The sequence below is a fragment of the Equus przewalskii genome, chromosome 6 (genome assembly GCF_037783145.1).
Source record: "Equus przewalskii isolate Varuska chromosome 6, EquPr2, whole genome shotgun sequence".
Classification (NCBI taxonomy): domain Eukaryota; kingdom Metazoa; phylum Chordata; class Mammalia; order Perissodactyla; family Equidae; genus Equus; species Equus przewalskii.
In genome coordinates, this window is record NC_091836.1 from 59,369,836 (window position 1) to 59,386,576 (window position 16,741).

Consider the following 16,741-nt stretch of genomic DNA (forward strand, 5'->3'; position numbering starts at 1 on the left):
TCTCCTTTCATGCAACCTGCACCTCCTCATTCCCACACACAGCCTACATCCTCCCCACCTCTACCCTGGATCTTAATTCCCTTTTGTGTCAAATGCCTTTCTCCCCAGCTACGCCCCCAATGGACAGTCTCCACCTGCCCAAGGTCTGACATGTGTGTCCCCTCCTCTGTGAAGGGCTGCCCTACAGGAAGTAACTCTCCCTTCTCTCAACCTTTGCTGCCCTTGTGCTTTCACTGCACTCACACTTTCCTCCCAGAATGATGATTTTAAATATACATGTTTCCTCCACAACTATTATCACAGTCAATAAAGTTAAATTGACGCAATAAAATAATTAATTAATTAATATACACATTCCATCTCTCTTTTTGCCCCTTAGTTCTTTAAGGGCTGGATCCATGCATACTTGTTTTTAGAGATAAGCAAGCTGATGTTCCATCCCCCAGGATCTGGCATAGTGTTTTATGCAAAGTAGGTGCTCAGCAGTATGTATTAAAGGAATGAATAAATGAATATCTGTCATAATCATGTAATAATTTCTGTCATCAGCTTCACAGCATCTGTCAATTCACAGTAGGTAAGCCTGGAATTAGCACTATGTCCAGTACCTAGTAGACCCTCTGATTATTTGCCAAAACACAAAGGTAATCCCAGTACAGCTTGAGAACCCTCGTGGTTACATGTGAAATAGTGACCCTCGCAGATGTCACAAGGAGCTCTCTCGTTTGCAAATTGGATTTATTATACCAGGAGCAGGCCCAAGAGCACTCACATTGGTCTCCAAACTGTGGGGTTGTAGCAGCAGCGTGAACACTTGTTTTTCATTATGTCCTTCCCTCCCTGCCCCCTCAGATCTCAAGCTGAGAGTGTCTGCTCAGTTTCTTTGAGGGAGTGTGACCAGATGTGGTTTCCTTCCAGCTGTTTTTGCAGCTCCCATCCTGAACCTCAGAATGTAGGGCAGGTGTTTTTCTGTCATCTCACCTCAGTGGGGTTTCTCACCAACCTGCCAGGAAGGGGAGGTTGGGTGGGAGAAGGGCCTGCCACCCACAGCTGAATGAATCCTTATCCCAGACAAGCTGTTTCAGCCCCCTGCAGAGACTGTGGGCGTCCACTTGTCAGGCCTGTCAAGCTAGGGCTGTTAAAATGAGCACTTTGTCTCAGGAGACGCTGTCCCTGATTGATGGTACCCTGCTGTGTTTTTCAGGCCGTGGTGGTGACTGATGGGGAACGCATCCTGGGCTTGGGAGACCTGGGCTGCTACGGCATGGGCATCCCTGTGGGCAAGCTGGCCCTGTACACGGCGTGCGGAGGGGTCAACCCGCAGCAGTGCCTCCCCGTCCTGCTGGATGTTGGCACCAACAATGAGGTAAGGTGCTGCCCCAGCCAGGAGCTCTGGGGCCAGAGGTGGCGGCTAGGATGGTGGGGAGTGCCTTTGTGGGGCGGTCATATCTACACAGCATTGGGCCAGTTCTTCCCTGGGTCCCCTGCCAGGTCACTTTCCCTACACAGCTGTGAAGTGGAGGACCTTTCTCCTCCCTGCTTGCCCATCCCTCCCTCCCAGCCCCATTCTCTTCCCCCAGCCACTGCTGGGTCTCCTTGCTCCCCTACCCCCTTGACATCCTCCATGCCATCATGACACCTACTTGGGCTTTCTTGCTCCGTAACTCCAGGAAGCTTCCATTGCCCTCAAGGCCTCTCTCTGATCCTGTAGTGAAGAGGACCACTGATGGAGGTGGGAGTGGCTGCGGGGCTGGTTTTTTTCAGCATTTTAGAGGGAGCTGCCTCAGTGAAAGGATTAAAACTCAAAGAACCAGGGCCGAGGGCTGAAATGTCTGAGTCAGACAGATAAGGGTCCTGCGAGCCCAGGGAGAGATACTGACCCAAGCTGAGATCCACCTGTAGGATTCCAAGTGGTTTTGGATTTAAGGATCTCAAACCCCAGCCAAGAGTTTGTCTGCCCTGGGTACCACTACCCTGGGACCTGGTGTCTGTGCATGTCTGCCGTCTCAGCTCTGCGTCTCTGTGTTAGAGGACATTGAAAAATATCCAAGAACTCCTTCTTAATGACATTTATCTCTGAGTTTAAAATCAGTGCAAGTTCATCTTTTAAAAAATTGAGAGAATCCAGAGAAATATTAAAAATAAAATATCAGTCATACAACCAATACTAATCATTATTTACATTTTGGTATATTTCTTTCCAGCCTTTTTGCCCCCAAAGCATTCATAAAAATAGAATTAGGATTATATTGCATATACAGTTTTGTATTCTGCTTTTTTAAACTTAATGTATGTCCTGAGTTTTCTCCCGGGTCATTAACCATTCTTCCACAATGTCATTTTAATAGCTGCCTGATGTATTGTAATTTTCATAAGAACCCCCCCACTGTCAGATACTTAGGTTGATTCTAGTCTTCTTGCAAATATAACTGTGACCTGATACCCATTTTTGCAAATCAGTCTTTGTTTCTATCTCTGATTATTTCCTTAAGATAAATTCCTAGAAATAGAAATATTGAGGTAAAAGGAATGGTCATTTTTTTAGACCCTTGATTCATATTGTCAAAAAGGTTATACTCATTTGCATTCTGTGGTGATCTCTCTCAATAAAACTTGCTACCACTCTTTGCATGGCCTTCCTCCTCCCTGGAAACCATACGTCCCCATTTCTAAACAAGAATGAGCACTGTAGCTCCTGGTGAGGAATGATCTTTATTCAGGCTTCATCCACAATACAGTCAAATGAGGGCTCAGCGGGGCTGGGGCAGACCTTGCTGAACAGCTGAGAAATCGTGGAGGTGGAAGTGGGCTGAGGGAGGACAAGGGAGTAGGAAAAGTACTTGACTGGGAAGCAGGAACTTGGCCCCAGGACCACTGACAGCAGGTGACTCCCTGCACCGATCTAGACTTGATCCCTTCAGGTAGCATGAAGGACTGGACCAGCATGTTTCTGAGTGTCTTCCACCTGTAATGCTCTTCTTCTCCATGTACCTCCCTACCAGCCTAGGAGATGACAGGAGGCTGGATGGTGGCACAGCCTTACAGTTGTTCATCAAGACCAGTCTTCAAGGTTTGCTCCATACAGTGGTTCCTTTGCCCAGCCAGATGCCTGGGTTTTGCTGAAATTGTCCTTTGGTCTCAAAGAACACCTGTGGAATCACCCATGCATGGATGAGTGTAGCAAACTTTGTTTTATTCTTCCCATCCAACTCCTCCTGCTGTGTTCCAACTGGCTTTAATTGAGACCTTCACTCTCTCTCTTAAACGCTGGCTCTAGACAAGAAACAGAACAGCTTGAGTTTGAATCTGGCCCCACTGCATTCCCTGGAAGGTTGATGGTTGCCTCTAGCAGGTGCATTAAGATCCTTTGTCATTGAAGGTCCAGCACCCAGCAATGATGTCCTGAAGTTTAGAGCTGGCCCCAACTTGTAACAAATCCACCAGAAAAGATGGCAGAAAACTACGAGTAATCATGTCCAGGCTGTTTTCACAGACCACCTGTTTGTCTGACAGTAACCCTGTGAATGGAGCATTGGTTATTACCCTCTTTTTACAGTTGAAGAAACCAAGGCCCTGAGAGCTTAATTTGCCCAAGAATATCCGCTAGAAGTGGCAGGGCTGGGATCCGACCCCACATCTGCGCTCCTCTCCCCACACCACACCCACACCAGCTGCCTTGGTTTCTGTTGCTTTTTAAGTAAAGGTCGTCTCTTGATTTTTAGAATTTTTCTTACTAAAGTAACTTTAAAACATTATTCAAAATTTTTAAAGGAAATGGAAATGACATCTCTCCCACAATGCTACATTTGCACTCCCTTCCAATACATGTCTATGTACGTACATAGATGTAGTTATTACCTTGTTATAATCATGTGTTCATAATTTTGTTCTGATTTTTTCCATGAAGATTATTTTGCGAACACTTTCTCTTTCCTTGCTTAACAAAAGTTTATGGAGTGTTTAGTAGGTATGAGGCACTCTGCTAGGCATGAGGAGATAAATGAGAGCCAGGCGTGGGTGGAATATTCTAGCTGTCAGTGTTTCAACACTGTCACCCGATTGATCATTTTAATGGCTAATGTGTTACATCTACTCAAAGTGGCTACTTCTCACCCTGGGGCTTTAGGCCTCTGAGTCACCTCTCCCTCCTGGGTGTGGAAGGAAGAGAGCTTCCCCTGGCTCTACTCCCTCCTGTCAGGAAGGACCAGCGTATTCCCCAGCTGAGAGGAGGGAACACAGCCTGACCTGTCCTTGCAACACCCTGGGGGTGAGAGAAAGCAGTTCCCACCCAGTCCAGTGAGACCATTACCAGCACCTGCAGTGTGCCAGGCCTAGCTCTAGGCCTTTAGTCTCATTTAATTCTCATAACAGCTGTGTGAGATCTTCTTCTCATTTTACAGATGAGGAAACTGGAGCGGAAACATGTTAACTATTTACCTCAGGTCCCACAGCTCTGGGGTTTGAACCCAGGTCTCTCTGGCTACAGAGCTGCCTTGTCCTCCACGGCACGCTGCTCCAAGAGGTCGGGTGTTTGTGTTATAAACTGGGTAATGGAGACTGGGAAAGTAGATATTTTGCACAGCCTGGATCCATGGACACTCAAGATCACGTCAGATGTACTAATGCTGCTTCCACGGTCCTCCCCCTCCAAAGAAAGGCAGACTCCCACCAGACACTCTTCAGAAAACTCAGGACACAAAAATCCAAAGTTACTAAGTGGCCGACATTGGCAAGACAGTGATTTATCTCTTTTCAGATGGATTGACTGTGTGATCTCCCACACTACAGGTCTTTTTAAAAGTGAATCCGTGTGCAAGATTTTCCACCCAGAAGTCTTGGGGTGTATCTCTCCCCCAGAGGAAACCAGAGCAAGAGGAGAGGGAGGCTCAGCCTTGCAACTTTCATCTTCCGTGTCAGTGCAGCGAGGGTGATGTTATGAGGGTTTGGGGTGTCAGAATAGCCAGACCATCTGTGTGTATGTCTCTATAAAAACTCCCGCGGCAACAAGAGCTTTAATCAGAGTCAAAGAAAACACCCCTCCAGGTTTCCTGTTGGAGAAAAACATCTGCTGTCTGCATCCCTGAAACTCTGAGTCACTTTACCTGCCGACACCAAGGAGGTGTGGAAAAATAAATATGTGGGGCAGTGATCCCATGAAGAAGGGACATCCCACAGTTAAGTTCCAAAGGGGCAGGGTGAGGGGGCCCTCCCAGTTATGCAGAGCACCTGTCTCAGCCTCCTTCATGGCTGTGTGGGGATTGGTTTGCGCATTTTGTTGCATCCACACCCATCAGACAGAGTCACAGACTGTCCACATTAGAAGGGACCTGAAATACTTCTCCTTCAACTCCCTAGTTTCACGTGGGAAGAGGGTTCTGCGGGGCAGCCTGGGGGGCTTGCTGAGCTGTAGAGGTCTTCTCCTGGGAGAAGTCTTGAGCCTCAGTGGATTCACCTCACCACAAGATGCTGTGTGAGTCTCTGTGGAACTGACTAATGGGGGCATGGAGGAGAGTCATCTTGGCTGGGGGAGAAGAAGACGGGAACAGATTATCAATGGAGCCTGGTAAATGGTGCCTGGGGGTGTTACTGGATTGCTGAGGAAGCATGAGATCGCTAACAGAACTGGGTGTCAAAGAGTTTCTTCCACCTTGCACGATTGTCGTTACTGCGGCTCATAGAGTCAGCATTCACCATGTGGTGCCGTCAGAGGCACTGGCTGCCTATGCACATGTGATCAGTGAGGCTGTGCTTCCTAGGATCTTTGTAGCTTCCCCTTGGGCTTAACTGAGCTCCCAAAGAAATGCATGGCAGACAGAACTGCCACCCTGAGGACGGACGTGCACTGTGTCCACAGAGTGAACCCAATCCCATGACCTCCCCAGACCTCAGATGCTCTCTGAGTAACATCTTTGTGTGCCTGTTGCTATGCAAGATAAATATTTTTCAGGGCCAGGAGGTTCATCTCTCTTCCAGCTTAAACCCAGTGCTCACTGATATGGCAAATGAAGAGGAGGAAACCCATTTTGTTTTCCATGACATTTTGTCTCCAAGAAAAACCTTGGGAGGGCAGAGCTGGGCAGACAGCCGTAGAGGTGCATTCAACACTCATGGCAGAGGAGAAAGTTCTCCTTACGTGCTTTGAATAGAGGCCTTAAACTAGAGTTAGAGTTATAAACGTACTTAGTTCTAAAGGGACCTTGGTGACTATCTAACAGAGAGGAAGCAGCAGGGCTCAGAGGTGAGTACGCTGGTCCCACCTGGGCAAACCCCTGTTCTGGAAGCCGTTGTTTCCATCCTGTTGCTCCCACCAAGTTTGCTGTGTGAGCTTGGCAGCTCGTTTCACCTTTCTGGGCCTCACAAACTCATTTGGAGGAAGCTGAAACAGGTGCTTTCTGAGACCTTCCTAGTTCTTAATTCAGGATCTCCTTCACCCAGTTCTGGGACTTGTGTCATTCACATCAGTAACCGCTTTGGGGCCTGCCCCGTGCCAGCACTGTAGAAATCACCGGGGAGACGCAGGGAATAAGGACCCTTTCCCCAAAGAGCTTGCATTATGCAATAGAGATCATCATTATCCCCATTTGACCGAGAAGAGAAATGAAGTGGAACAAGAAGTTAGATACCTTACCCAAAGTCACAGTACTAGTTAAGTGACAGAGCCGAAATTCAAACCCAGGTCCATCCGATTCCAAAGCCCAGAATCCCTTCTGCTTCTAAAGCCAGGCCACACTGACGGTGCTCAGAGGGAACATCCTGACCAGGGCCACCAGGCCGGCAGTGCCCTTAACTCTGCAGTCCACTGCCTCCCAACTTCAAGATTCCTTCTGCCTCTCTTGAGAGGGTTACCAAATTTAGCAAAGAAAAATATGGCATGCCAGTTAAATTTAAATTTCAGATAAATAGCTAATCATTCTGTTAGCATAAGTATGTTCCATGCAATACTTGGGACATATTTAGACTAAAAAAAATTGTTGCCTGTCTGAAATTCAAATTTAACCGGGTGTCCTGTGTTTTATCTGGCAATACTATCTGCTGAAAACTTCTGAACATTTGTGTGAGGAAGTCAAGCATAGAGGAGGGCTGAGGGAGAGTGTCCAGGTCGGTTCACAGGCCCACACCTTGCTGGCAGTCATCCTCAGTCGGTGGACACTGGGCAGAATGTGGATTTCTTATCTTGGAACACAATAATCCATTACTACTGAACTCTTCCAGGAGGACCAGGCAGAGAGTGAGCAGCTGCCCCCAGGGTCCCTGCTCCCTACAATGTCGAATGACAAGGCGGAAAGGACGCTGTCATGAGACCCAGTCAAAGCAAGGCTCAGTTTCAGTTTAGCCACTTTCTGGCTGTGTGAGCTTGGCCGAGTTATTTAAACCCTTGGACTCGACTTTCCTCACCTGTCGAATGGGGATGAGAATATGTTAAGACAGAAGGATGAGATTACTTTAGATTCAGAAGGACTGAATTGTTTGAAAGTTCTGTACAAATATAAGGAGCTATTTTTTAGTGTCATCTCCATATAGAAACTTTCTTTTTGATTTTTTTGTGTGCTTAGTTTTAAAGTATTTCAGGCATAGAACATTTTAGTATAAAAGTAAAACATAAGGACTTAAACTTTTTTATAGTCATATCTCAACAGAACCTCATGATGGTTGACCTTTCACCTTCATGCAGATATACAGAGAAAGTTTTGGAAAATCCTAAAATTCTTCGATACCACTGGAGAATTTGACTCACTCCAGAAACCACACTGAGGAATTCACTCTTCACTGCCTCATGCGCCAGCAGTTCAAATCTGTGGCTTGGCAACATTACAAATTATAACTCCCTGTGGACCCTTTAATCTCTATAAGAATTGGGGCTGGCTCTGTGACCTAGTGGTTAAGTTCTCGCGCTCTGCTGCGGCGGTCCAGGGTTCGGATCCTGGGCGCAGACATGGCACCACTCGTCAGGCCACGTTAAGGCGGCGTCCCACATCCCACAACTAGAAGGACATGCAACTAAGATATACAACTGTGTACAGGGGCGGTTTGGGGAGATAAAGCAGAAAAAAAAAATTGGCAACAGTTGTTAGCCCAGGTGCCAATCTTTAAAACAAAAGAACTAAAAACGTGAATATGTTATGCAAATACCTAGAGTTACATTATTTTTATCATTTTTGCGTATGCCCTTGCGGTTGTATGTGTATGAGTTTCAGATAATTGAAATTATCTCCATGCTATTTTGTATCCTGCTTTTTTCACTTTAAATCATCTCATACACATTTGTCCAGGTGGCTGCATAGTCTTAAAAACCAGCAGTTTTAATGACTGCCTCGCTGTCTCTTAAGTTGCCATCATTTACTTTATTGTTCCCCCTTGGCTGGATGATTGTTGCCTCTAAGTGACTTTTAGATGGTCACTTTAAAGGTGGCACGAGGAAGGGTAGGTACCATATATATCCCACTCTTGTCCTTTGGTCTCCCTCCCAGGCCACACACACAACCACTAGGGCAGAATGCTAAAAACCTCAAGGATGTATAATCCAGGGGTGAGGAGAGTGAGAAACAAGGTTAGGACCCACCCTCTTTCTATTGTTGACCTGTGGTGCCTTGGACAAAATGCTAACCCCCCCTGTGAGTATGTGGCCCCAGGCCTGGGTGAGGGGTGAGGAAGGCAGATATTTCCTGTTCTTTTCTGTCTCCTACACCTTTGTCCAACCACCTCCTACAGCGCCATCAAGACAATAGGGACCTAGAGCAGCATCTTTAACAAAAATAAATCAATTCTGGGTGATATGCAAAAGGGCTGCCTAGGCAGCGTGGCTCGGAGGTTAAGGTCGTGAACCCTGAAGCAGGCAGCTGAGTGTGAACCCTGACTTCTCCGCTTATCTGCCCAAGGTCTGGGCAGCTTGTTTACCTCTCCATGTCTTGTGGCCCCATTTGTAAAATAGGGGAAAATAACAAGACGTCCGTGTCTGCCCAGGTCCTCCAGGAAACAGATGTGTGAGAAGTTTATTGGGAGGACGCCTGTGACGAATAAAGGGAGGGAGCAGGAATAGTTGACGGATGGATGGGGCCTTCAGACTACGATGAAGGTCTGTCACCTATGAAAGGAGAGAAGGAAGGAGGGAACAGAGCAAGAAGAGCTCTGCCTGCACTGCAGCCCTGGAAAAGTCTGGCCCACCCTAGCACCCCACCATGCTCAGTCGGAGCAGCCCAGGGAGAGTGTGGCAGCTGAAGGCTGTCCACCACCTACCCTCCCTCAGCAAGTTCTCTTAAGGAAGATCTGAGCCACACACCTCCATGGCTGCACACCTCGTGGAGGAGATTCAAGGACTTAGAATATTGCTTAGTATGTGGCACATGGGAAGCACTATGAAAGTTACAGCTGCTGCCCTCACTAGGTAGCATATGTTATAATTCACAAAGCTCTTTCACATATATTATTTCATTTAATCATCACAATTACCCTGTACAGCTAGTATTTTATCCTCATTTGACAAATGAGACGGCTCAGAGAGGTCACATGATTTGCCTGAGGTCGCACAACTAGTCAGTGGTGGAGGTGAGACTTGACTCTAAGCCCCTTGAGGGCACAGCCCATGGTGTCTTTATTTTTGTTATCTTGTAATAGCAGTTCAGGTGGAGATGAAGATAACACAAAACCTTGTCTTCAAGGAGCTCATATTTTTGGTGATACAGACATAAATAGATAATTTCCGGAGACCCTAACACATGGAATTACTTCCTGTTTCCTAAACACACCAGGTACTTCTTCCTCCTCTGTCTCCAGCCCCCAGCCTTTCTCTGTGCCGACTTTCCAGCTTGGAGGGCCCAGCCCACCTGTCAGATTCTGCCCATCTTTTAATGACTGGCCATTTCCTCCAGGAGACAACCCTCACCATGCCCCAATCGGAATTACTTCACTCCTTCTCTGTGCTTCCATATTCCACACTTCGTTCCAATGCAGTGTCTGCCCTATGGTAGAGCTTGTTAGTTTACTCATCAGCCACTTGCAGTAGATTGTGAGCACCTTAAAGGTAACAGCCATTTCTTACTCATCTACAAATCCCCTGCAGGCTCCAATATCAGCAGTAATAGATGATCAGTAAATGTGTCATGCGTGAATGAGTTCACTGATTCTGTATAGGGGTGTGTGTTTGAGAGGGGGATAGAAGGAGTGGGAAGTCAGTCAGTGAGAGTGGTCATCAGACCAATACAGACATAGAAGATAACCAAACAGCATGCGAATGCTGTGACAGAAATTGCTGCAGCAGGTGGAGTATGGGGTCACCTGATAATAGGCTGGCATTAAGGTGGACATTTTTCTTGAATCAAAATTTCTAGGGGCTGGCCCCATGGCCGAGTGGTTAAGGTCACACGCTCCACTTCGGCAGCCCAGGGTTTCACTGGTTCGGATCCTGGGTGTGGACATGGCACCACTCATCAAGCCATGCTGAGGCAGTGTCCCACATAGCAGAACTGGAACCACCTACAACTGGAATATACAACAATCTAATGGGGGGGCTTTGGTGAGAGGAAGAAGAAAAAGAAAAAAATTTCTGGTTATATCATTCTATCCTTGTATCCCCAGGGCCTAGCACGGTGCCAGGCACGTGGTAGGTATCCAGTAAAATTTTGTTGAATGAATGAATGAATGAATGAATGAATGAAGTGTTTTCTAATTTGAGTCCAGATCAGTGGCTTTGGACGAGACCCAAAATCTCAGTCCAGATGCTGCTTATGGCGGATCTCAACAGGAACAATTCTGTCCCTACGAAGACATTTGGCAATGTCTAGAGACAGTTTTTATTGTCAAAACTGGTGGTGCTGCTGACTTCTAGTGGCTAGAGTCCAGAGATCCCACAATGTACAGGTCAGTTCTCACATCAAATAATTATCCAAGCCAAAATGTCAGTAGCACCATTATTGAGAAACCCTGAAATAAACTCAGAGCCTGCAGCCAGAGGTTGGAAGACTGTGCCTGAGAGAGGCTTGCCTGGTTCAAAGCATCCTTGGTTCCTAAAGTGGACACCATCTGGGAGTCCACCTTTGCTCAGTAGCTTAGCCTCCAGACCCTTCCAGACACCTGGAAAGGTGAGAGAGCAGCCAGCTTCCTCCTCTCTTCTCCCCTCCCACCCCCTGTCCTTCCTACTAAACCAAGACACTTGAGGAAATGGATGCTGTCTATTCCAGGAGCTGCTCAGAGACCCTCTGTACATCGGCCTGAAACACCAGCGTGTGCGCGGGAAGGAATACGACGACCTGCTGGACGAGTTCATGCAGGCCGTGACAGACAAGTAAGTCGATCAGTCTGTCCCTTTTAGAAGAGGACTTTTAAGAGGGAGCATGGGGACCGGCCCAGTGGCACCCTGGTTAAGTTCGAACGTTCCGCTTTGGCGGCCCGGGGTTCACCAGTTCGGATCCCAGGTGCGGACGCTGCACCACGTGGCAAGCCATGCTGTGGTAGGCATCCCACATAGAAAGTAGAGGAAGATGGGCACAGATGTTAGCTCAGGGCCAGTCTTCCTCAGCAAAAAGAGTAGAATTGGCAGCAGATGTTAGCTCAGGGCTAATCTTCCTCAAAAACAAGAGAGCATGATGAAAGTCAGTACTTATTTTGGCAGGTACACAAACGAGGCAGTAGATGCGTGCTTTTCCAGGTGGTCTGAAAATTCCAACTTGACCCCATGTACTTGGAAGACTCAAAGCCAAATGGGCTTGTTGCCTGGGAGACTCTTTGGGAGCAGACAGAGGAGAGCAGAGGGTTGATAGCTGAAGGCCTGTGATCTGGATTAGTTAAGTGTCCAGTGTCCCAGAGGAAAACCCCCTTGGCTTGAGGTGTTCTGGGTCGTTGACATGAAGAGGAACACTGTGAGTGGGAAGGAAAGGAGTGTGCCCTTCTGACGAAACGGCTTTGGAAGGCAGCTTGTCACGTTAGTCCTCATTTTCCACCTCTACATGAGGACCAAGAGGTGTTAATGAGCCACCACAGCAGGCCATACGGGCTCTGGGCCTATGAGAATTATGAGGTGTCATCTCTGCACTGGGATGTGCAATATTGGTGGCTTCCATCCCTCTCCCCTGCCCCATCTGTCTGCCGTCGTGGCCACCCACTTACCCTGCCATGGCTGGCATGCTGCTGGGATGGCATCCTAGAAACAGCCCCCGAACCCACCCCCCTTTAGTCTTACAGGCAAGTCAGGCAAGGCAGAGTTTCAGTAGCTCAACAGCCCCCGCAGATTGAGCAGGTCTCCTTCTCACTTGAAAATCTCCAGCTTTTCTTGCTATCCCATGAGTACCCAGGTATGGCAGAACCGGCCTGGTTGTCCTTGGCAAAGTACTCCCTTGCCCACTTCAGTCACTCACACCAGCGCAGTGGGCTGGAGAGAGAGCTGCTTTGGCCTCTGCAGCCCGTGAAGTCTCATTTGGGTGGGCTTTGGGGGTGGGCAAACTGACGCCACCACTTCCAGGTTATGAAACTGTTAAGTCTCTTTGTCTGGTTTCCTTCTCTGGGGATAAGAAGAAAGCATTCTATTATTGTTGTGTTTTTTGTTTTTGTTGTTTAAGATGAGAGAAATAATATGTTATATGGGATGGGAATGATCCTATAGAAGAGGAAATTAGTAGTGGAGTGTGGGGGCAAAAGTTCTAGAGTAAGGGAGAGGCAAAGATCTAGGGCACACCTGGAGAGCTTAGTCTTAGGAGCAGAGAGGCCCATCCGCAGGGAGAGAGGGAAGGCAGAGCACTGGGCACAGATATGGGCGGGTGGGTAGATGTGGTGGGGGGGCATGTGGGAGCCCCATCAGATGAAGGCAATGTCACCCCCTGAGAGTGAGGATGGGGACAGAGGTGGCGGAGGCTTAAGGATGGAGGAGGTATGACCTAGAATGTCCAAACCAGGGAAGTGGAAGATGATTGCTGGGTAGTTTCATGGGCCTCCTTGAGGTTACTGCTCATGAATGTAACTTAGGTCAGTTAACCTCTTTCTGTGTTTTTCTCTAACCAGTTTCAATTGGATGCAGGGCAGAAAGAGGCAGAGAGTAGGATTTAATCACGGTTGGGATTTTGCCAGGCAAGGGAGAAAGAAATTAAGAGTGTATTCAAGGGGATGATTATAATGATGTGTCCTGAGGTCTAGGCTAGATAAGAAGGGACATGAGGACACAGTGGAGGTGAGAGGTAAGGGACAGTGATATGGTCAATGCTCAGTAAGTCCTAATGAGGCCTAAGAATTGTTGAGTTGGGTAATAGATGGAATGAGCTGGAAAGAAAGGAGGTGGTAATCAGAAAGTTAGGTGTTTGAAGCTGAATTATGGAGGAAGTTCTGTTAGGGAGATGTGACCACCAAAGCAGCTAATTCAAGGGTCAGCTGCATTAATAGAGGCCTATCATCTGGAACAGGGGAGGTGAATGTCCCACTTAATTCTCCCCATTTCAGACCATCCTGAATACCACATTCGGTTCCAGACAAGATACGTCGAAGGTCATAAATTACCTAAAGCGCCTTTGGAGAACAATAACCATGACAGTGAAGGGCGCCAATGGCTTAGCCTGGTAGAGAGAAGACCTAGGGACTGCTCTGTGCGAATCAGGGGTGCAACACTCCCTCCAGAGATCCGAAAGCTGTTCTTCCAGAAGAGGACTGGACTTGCTGCTTTATGCCCGTATGGAGAGGAGCTAATTGGTAGAATACCAAAGGAGGCAGTTTTCAGCTCAAAATAAATCAGAGCTGTCCCTGTGGAAATGAGTTCCCTGTCACAGAAAGAGTTCAAGGATACGTTGTGTGGCTTATTATAGGAGGTGCTATTATAGGAAGTAATTTAAGCATCAGTTGCTCTTTAAGATGCCTTCCTACCCCATTATTCTATTTGGATCTTTTAAAATTCCTGCATGGCTGGCAGGCTGGGTATTATTATGTCCAGTTTACAGAGGAGGAAACTGAGACCCTGAGGGGCTAAGGAACCTGTCTCACAGGTCACCCAGTATCTGGCATGACTTCAAGTTGAATGTGTGTCTGCTGACTGTGAGGCCAGACTGTTTTCTACAATGCTGAGTTACCTGTGGAAGAAAAGAGAAGGGAATGAAATTGGCTTTGAGAGCCCATTTTTTTGCTTCCCATTTTCAGGGCTCACTGCCTATCTAATGAGTCAGTAGTCATTCCAGGATTCCCCACAGGGAAGTCTTACTATTCGTGTGAGAAGGTTAAAAAAACAAGGATGTAAGAGCCTCTTCAAATTACCATCAAACTCAGTTCACAGACACACAGGCAGTCCGGGGGTGAACCCTGGGGAGAGGGGTGTGCATCAGCCAAGAGGAATGCGTCCTTCAGTGGAAAAGATGATGGGCTGACAGTCAGTTGTTTTGACTTTCTAATAAGCTAAAGCAGGTGTTTCTGTGGATACTGCAGGTGAGGAAGGAGCTGGTCTCCCTGGGCACTCTCGGGAATATAGTAGCCCCAAGACAGAATGCCCGGCCTGGGAGTGAGTCAGCAGCCCTGAAGCCAAACACAGTGTATTTTAAGAAAGAACCTCAGGAAATGTTGACTCTTGCCTTCAGCATCTTTGCCTCTTTCCAAACATCCTGCTAATAAAAAGGTCTACCTTCTTGCCCCTACCCACTAATCGGGGTGTGTCTTAAGATTTTTTGGTGTGAAAAAGAGTCACTAGGCTTAGCTACCATCCTGGAGTTTGGCCACTGGGGAGGGCCCCCTGGGGCAGAAGGAATCTCCACCTGAGTCGGTAAACCCAGCAACAGACAGCTGCGAGTGTCCTGCTCCCAGCTGAGACAAAGCCTGAGGTTCCCATGGTCCATTCTTTCTGCTCTTTCCCTGCCAAGCGTGGGACCTGGAGCATTGCACCTGAGCGACAGCTTTCCCCGATGGTTTCCACTTACATTGTTCATTTCTGTTACTTGCAGTAGAATGGAAGGGAATGGTCCGTCTAAGTTTACACCTGGAGCCCTCGCTCTGTCTGACACTTGGCCTGAGTTGGACAGAAGTTTGATGTCAACAGCAACTTCAGCCTTTAAGCAGGCCAGGAAAGGAAACCACCCCGTTTCTCTCTGGCTCCCCAAATCCTAAAGACAGAGATTGCTAAGCTGCTGAAATAAGAGTGACAAAGAAGGGAAATGATAGTTTAAAAAAAAAAATTGACCTTAATAAAAAAGTCATCTGCTTTTTAGCTCCAGGAAAATTTCTGTCTTTTTGGGTCTCTCCATCTTTCTATCTCTGGTTCTCTCTGTCTCTCTCTCCCTCTCTCTCTCTCTCTCTCTCTCTCACACACACACACACACACACACACACACACACGCACCATCCTACACTTGATACCTGAGGCTCACACCATAGTGAGACTGGCACAGTACCACTTCCACCACATTCTACTGGTTAAAGCAAATCAAGGTCCATACCAGATTCCAAGGGAAAAGATAACATAAAGACGTAAATATCAAGAGGCATGGTTCATTGGGGAGCCACCAATATAACAGACTACCACACCCCATCCAGGCTGGGAGGGACAGGGAATGGGGCAGCCAGCGTTATAGGAGACTGTGCTCAGGAGACGCAAGAAGGCAGAGAAAAGAATAACACAGTTAGTCATATAAGCAGAGAAATGTATCATATAAAATTGACAGTCATCTCCCAAGTGCCTGCTGTATACAAGATGCTGTGCCAGGTACGGTCGGCAGTCCGTAGAGAGGGAAACGGTCCTGCTCTCAAGGAGCTTTGCATGCGAAGACATTTTTATGTATCTACTGGAGTTGAGAGCTGACCTCTAAGCTTTCTTAGGCTCTGAGTCTCCATGTAAGTCTGGAGCTCAAGAAGAGTTCTAGGGCGGAAATATAAAGCTGGGAGTTGCCAGTCCATAGATGGTATTTAAAGTCAAGGGAGTGATTGAGTTCACCTAGAGATAGAGAGTAGACAGAGAAGAGATTGTGTCTCACCACCATTTTCTGAACCATGCCTTGCAAATCAAAGCGTTCAACAAAATTTAGGATTAGACGAGGGTATTGTTGGTAGGAATGACAAGGAGGGTGAAAAGGTTTCATTCCTTGTGCCAGCTCTGGTTGCTGGGATTCCAAGGCCTCTCTAGGTTCAACAGGGAAGAGTGTCATGGTTGATTAGCAGTGTCTTCCCTGAGCAGGGGAATGAGGCATGCAGCACGTGTGCTATGCTTTAGCTGTCCTGGATGTGTGAGGAGCCTAGTGGCCCAAGCATCTGTGACTCTATGAGCAGTCACACTTGCTGGTCCTTCTGTGACTCCTACAGCTCAATAGCAACTCAGAGGCCAAAGGAACCTGAAGGTGGAAGATTTTTCTTCTCCAGGTGTTCAGGATATTTCAAGAGCTAAACCAAGCCTGTCTATTCAGTCCACATGAAACTGCAGCTGCTTCTTCTGAGTTACAAAAACATTCAAGAATATGCTGCCTTGGGTACACCCCACCCCCACCCTACACTGGAACAAAGTAGTGGATCAAATAAAAGAGGGTACGTGAATCCTGGACTGTGGTTCCCAAAGCTGGCTTGGCACCCAAATCACCAGGGGAGTCATGAAAAATACAGACTCCCGGCCCCTATGCCGGTAGGCCTGGATTAAGGCCTGAGCATCTGTATTTTTGAAGCTTTCTTGGTGCTTCTGATAGAGCTGTGCAAAGACTGAAGTTTGGGAAACTCTGATGGACTGCATCCCCAGAAAAGGCATGTTTTGAGCGACCCCAGCTCACTCCACTTTCAGAGTCAGACTGGAGCCTGAGGTGACGCA

General features: G+C 47.5%; 1 protein-coding gene across 6 annotated transcripts in view; it reads left to right on the top strand.

Annotated features, from left to right (window-relative positions):
* Window positions 1-16,741, top strand: part of ME3 (malic enzyme 3) — a 179,629-nt gene that overhangs the window by 123,158 nt on the left and 39,730 nt on the right. For all 6 annotated transcript variants that reach the window (XM_008540396.2, XM_008540405.2, XM_070625619.1 and 3 more), the window contains 2 exons: window positions 1,205-1,366; window positions 11,175-11,278. In XM_008540396.2, coding sequence (XP_008538618.2) covers window positions 1,205-1,366; window positions 11,175-11,278 — 266 coding nt within the window. The remainder of the gene's footprint in view (window positions 1-1,204; window positions 1,367-11,174; window positions 11,279-16,741) is intronic.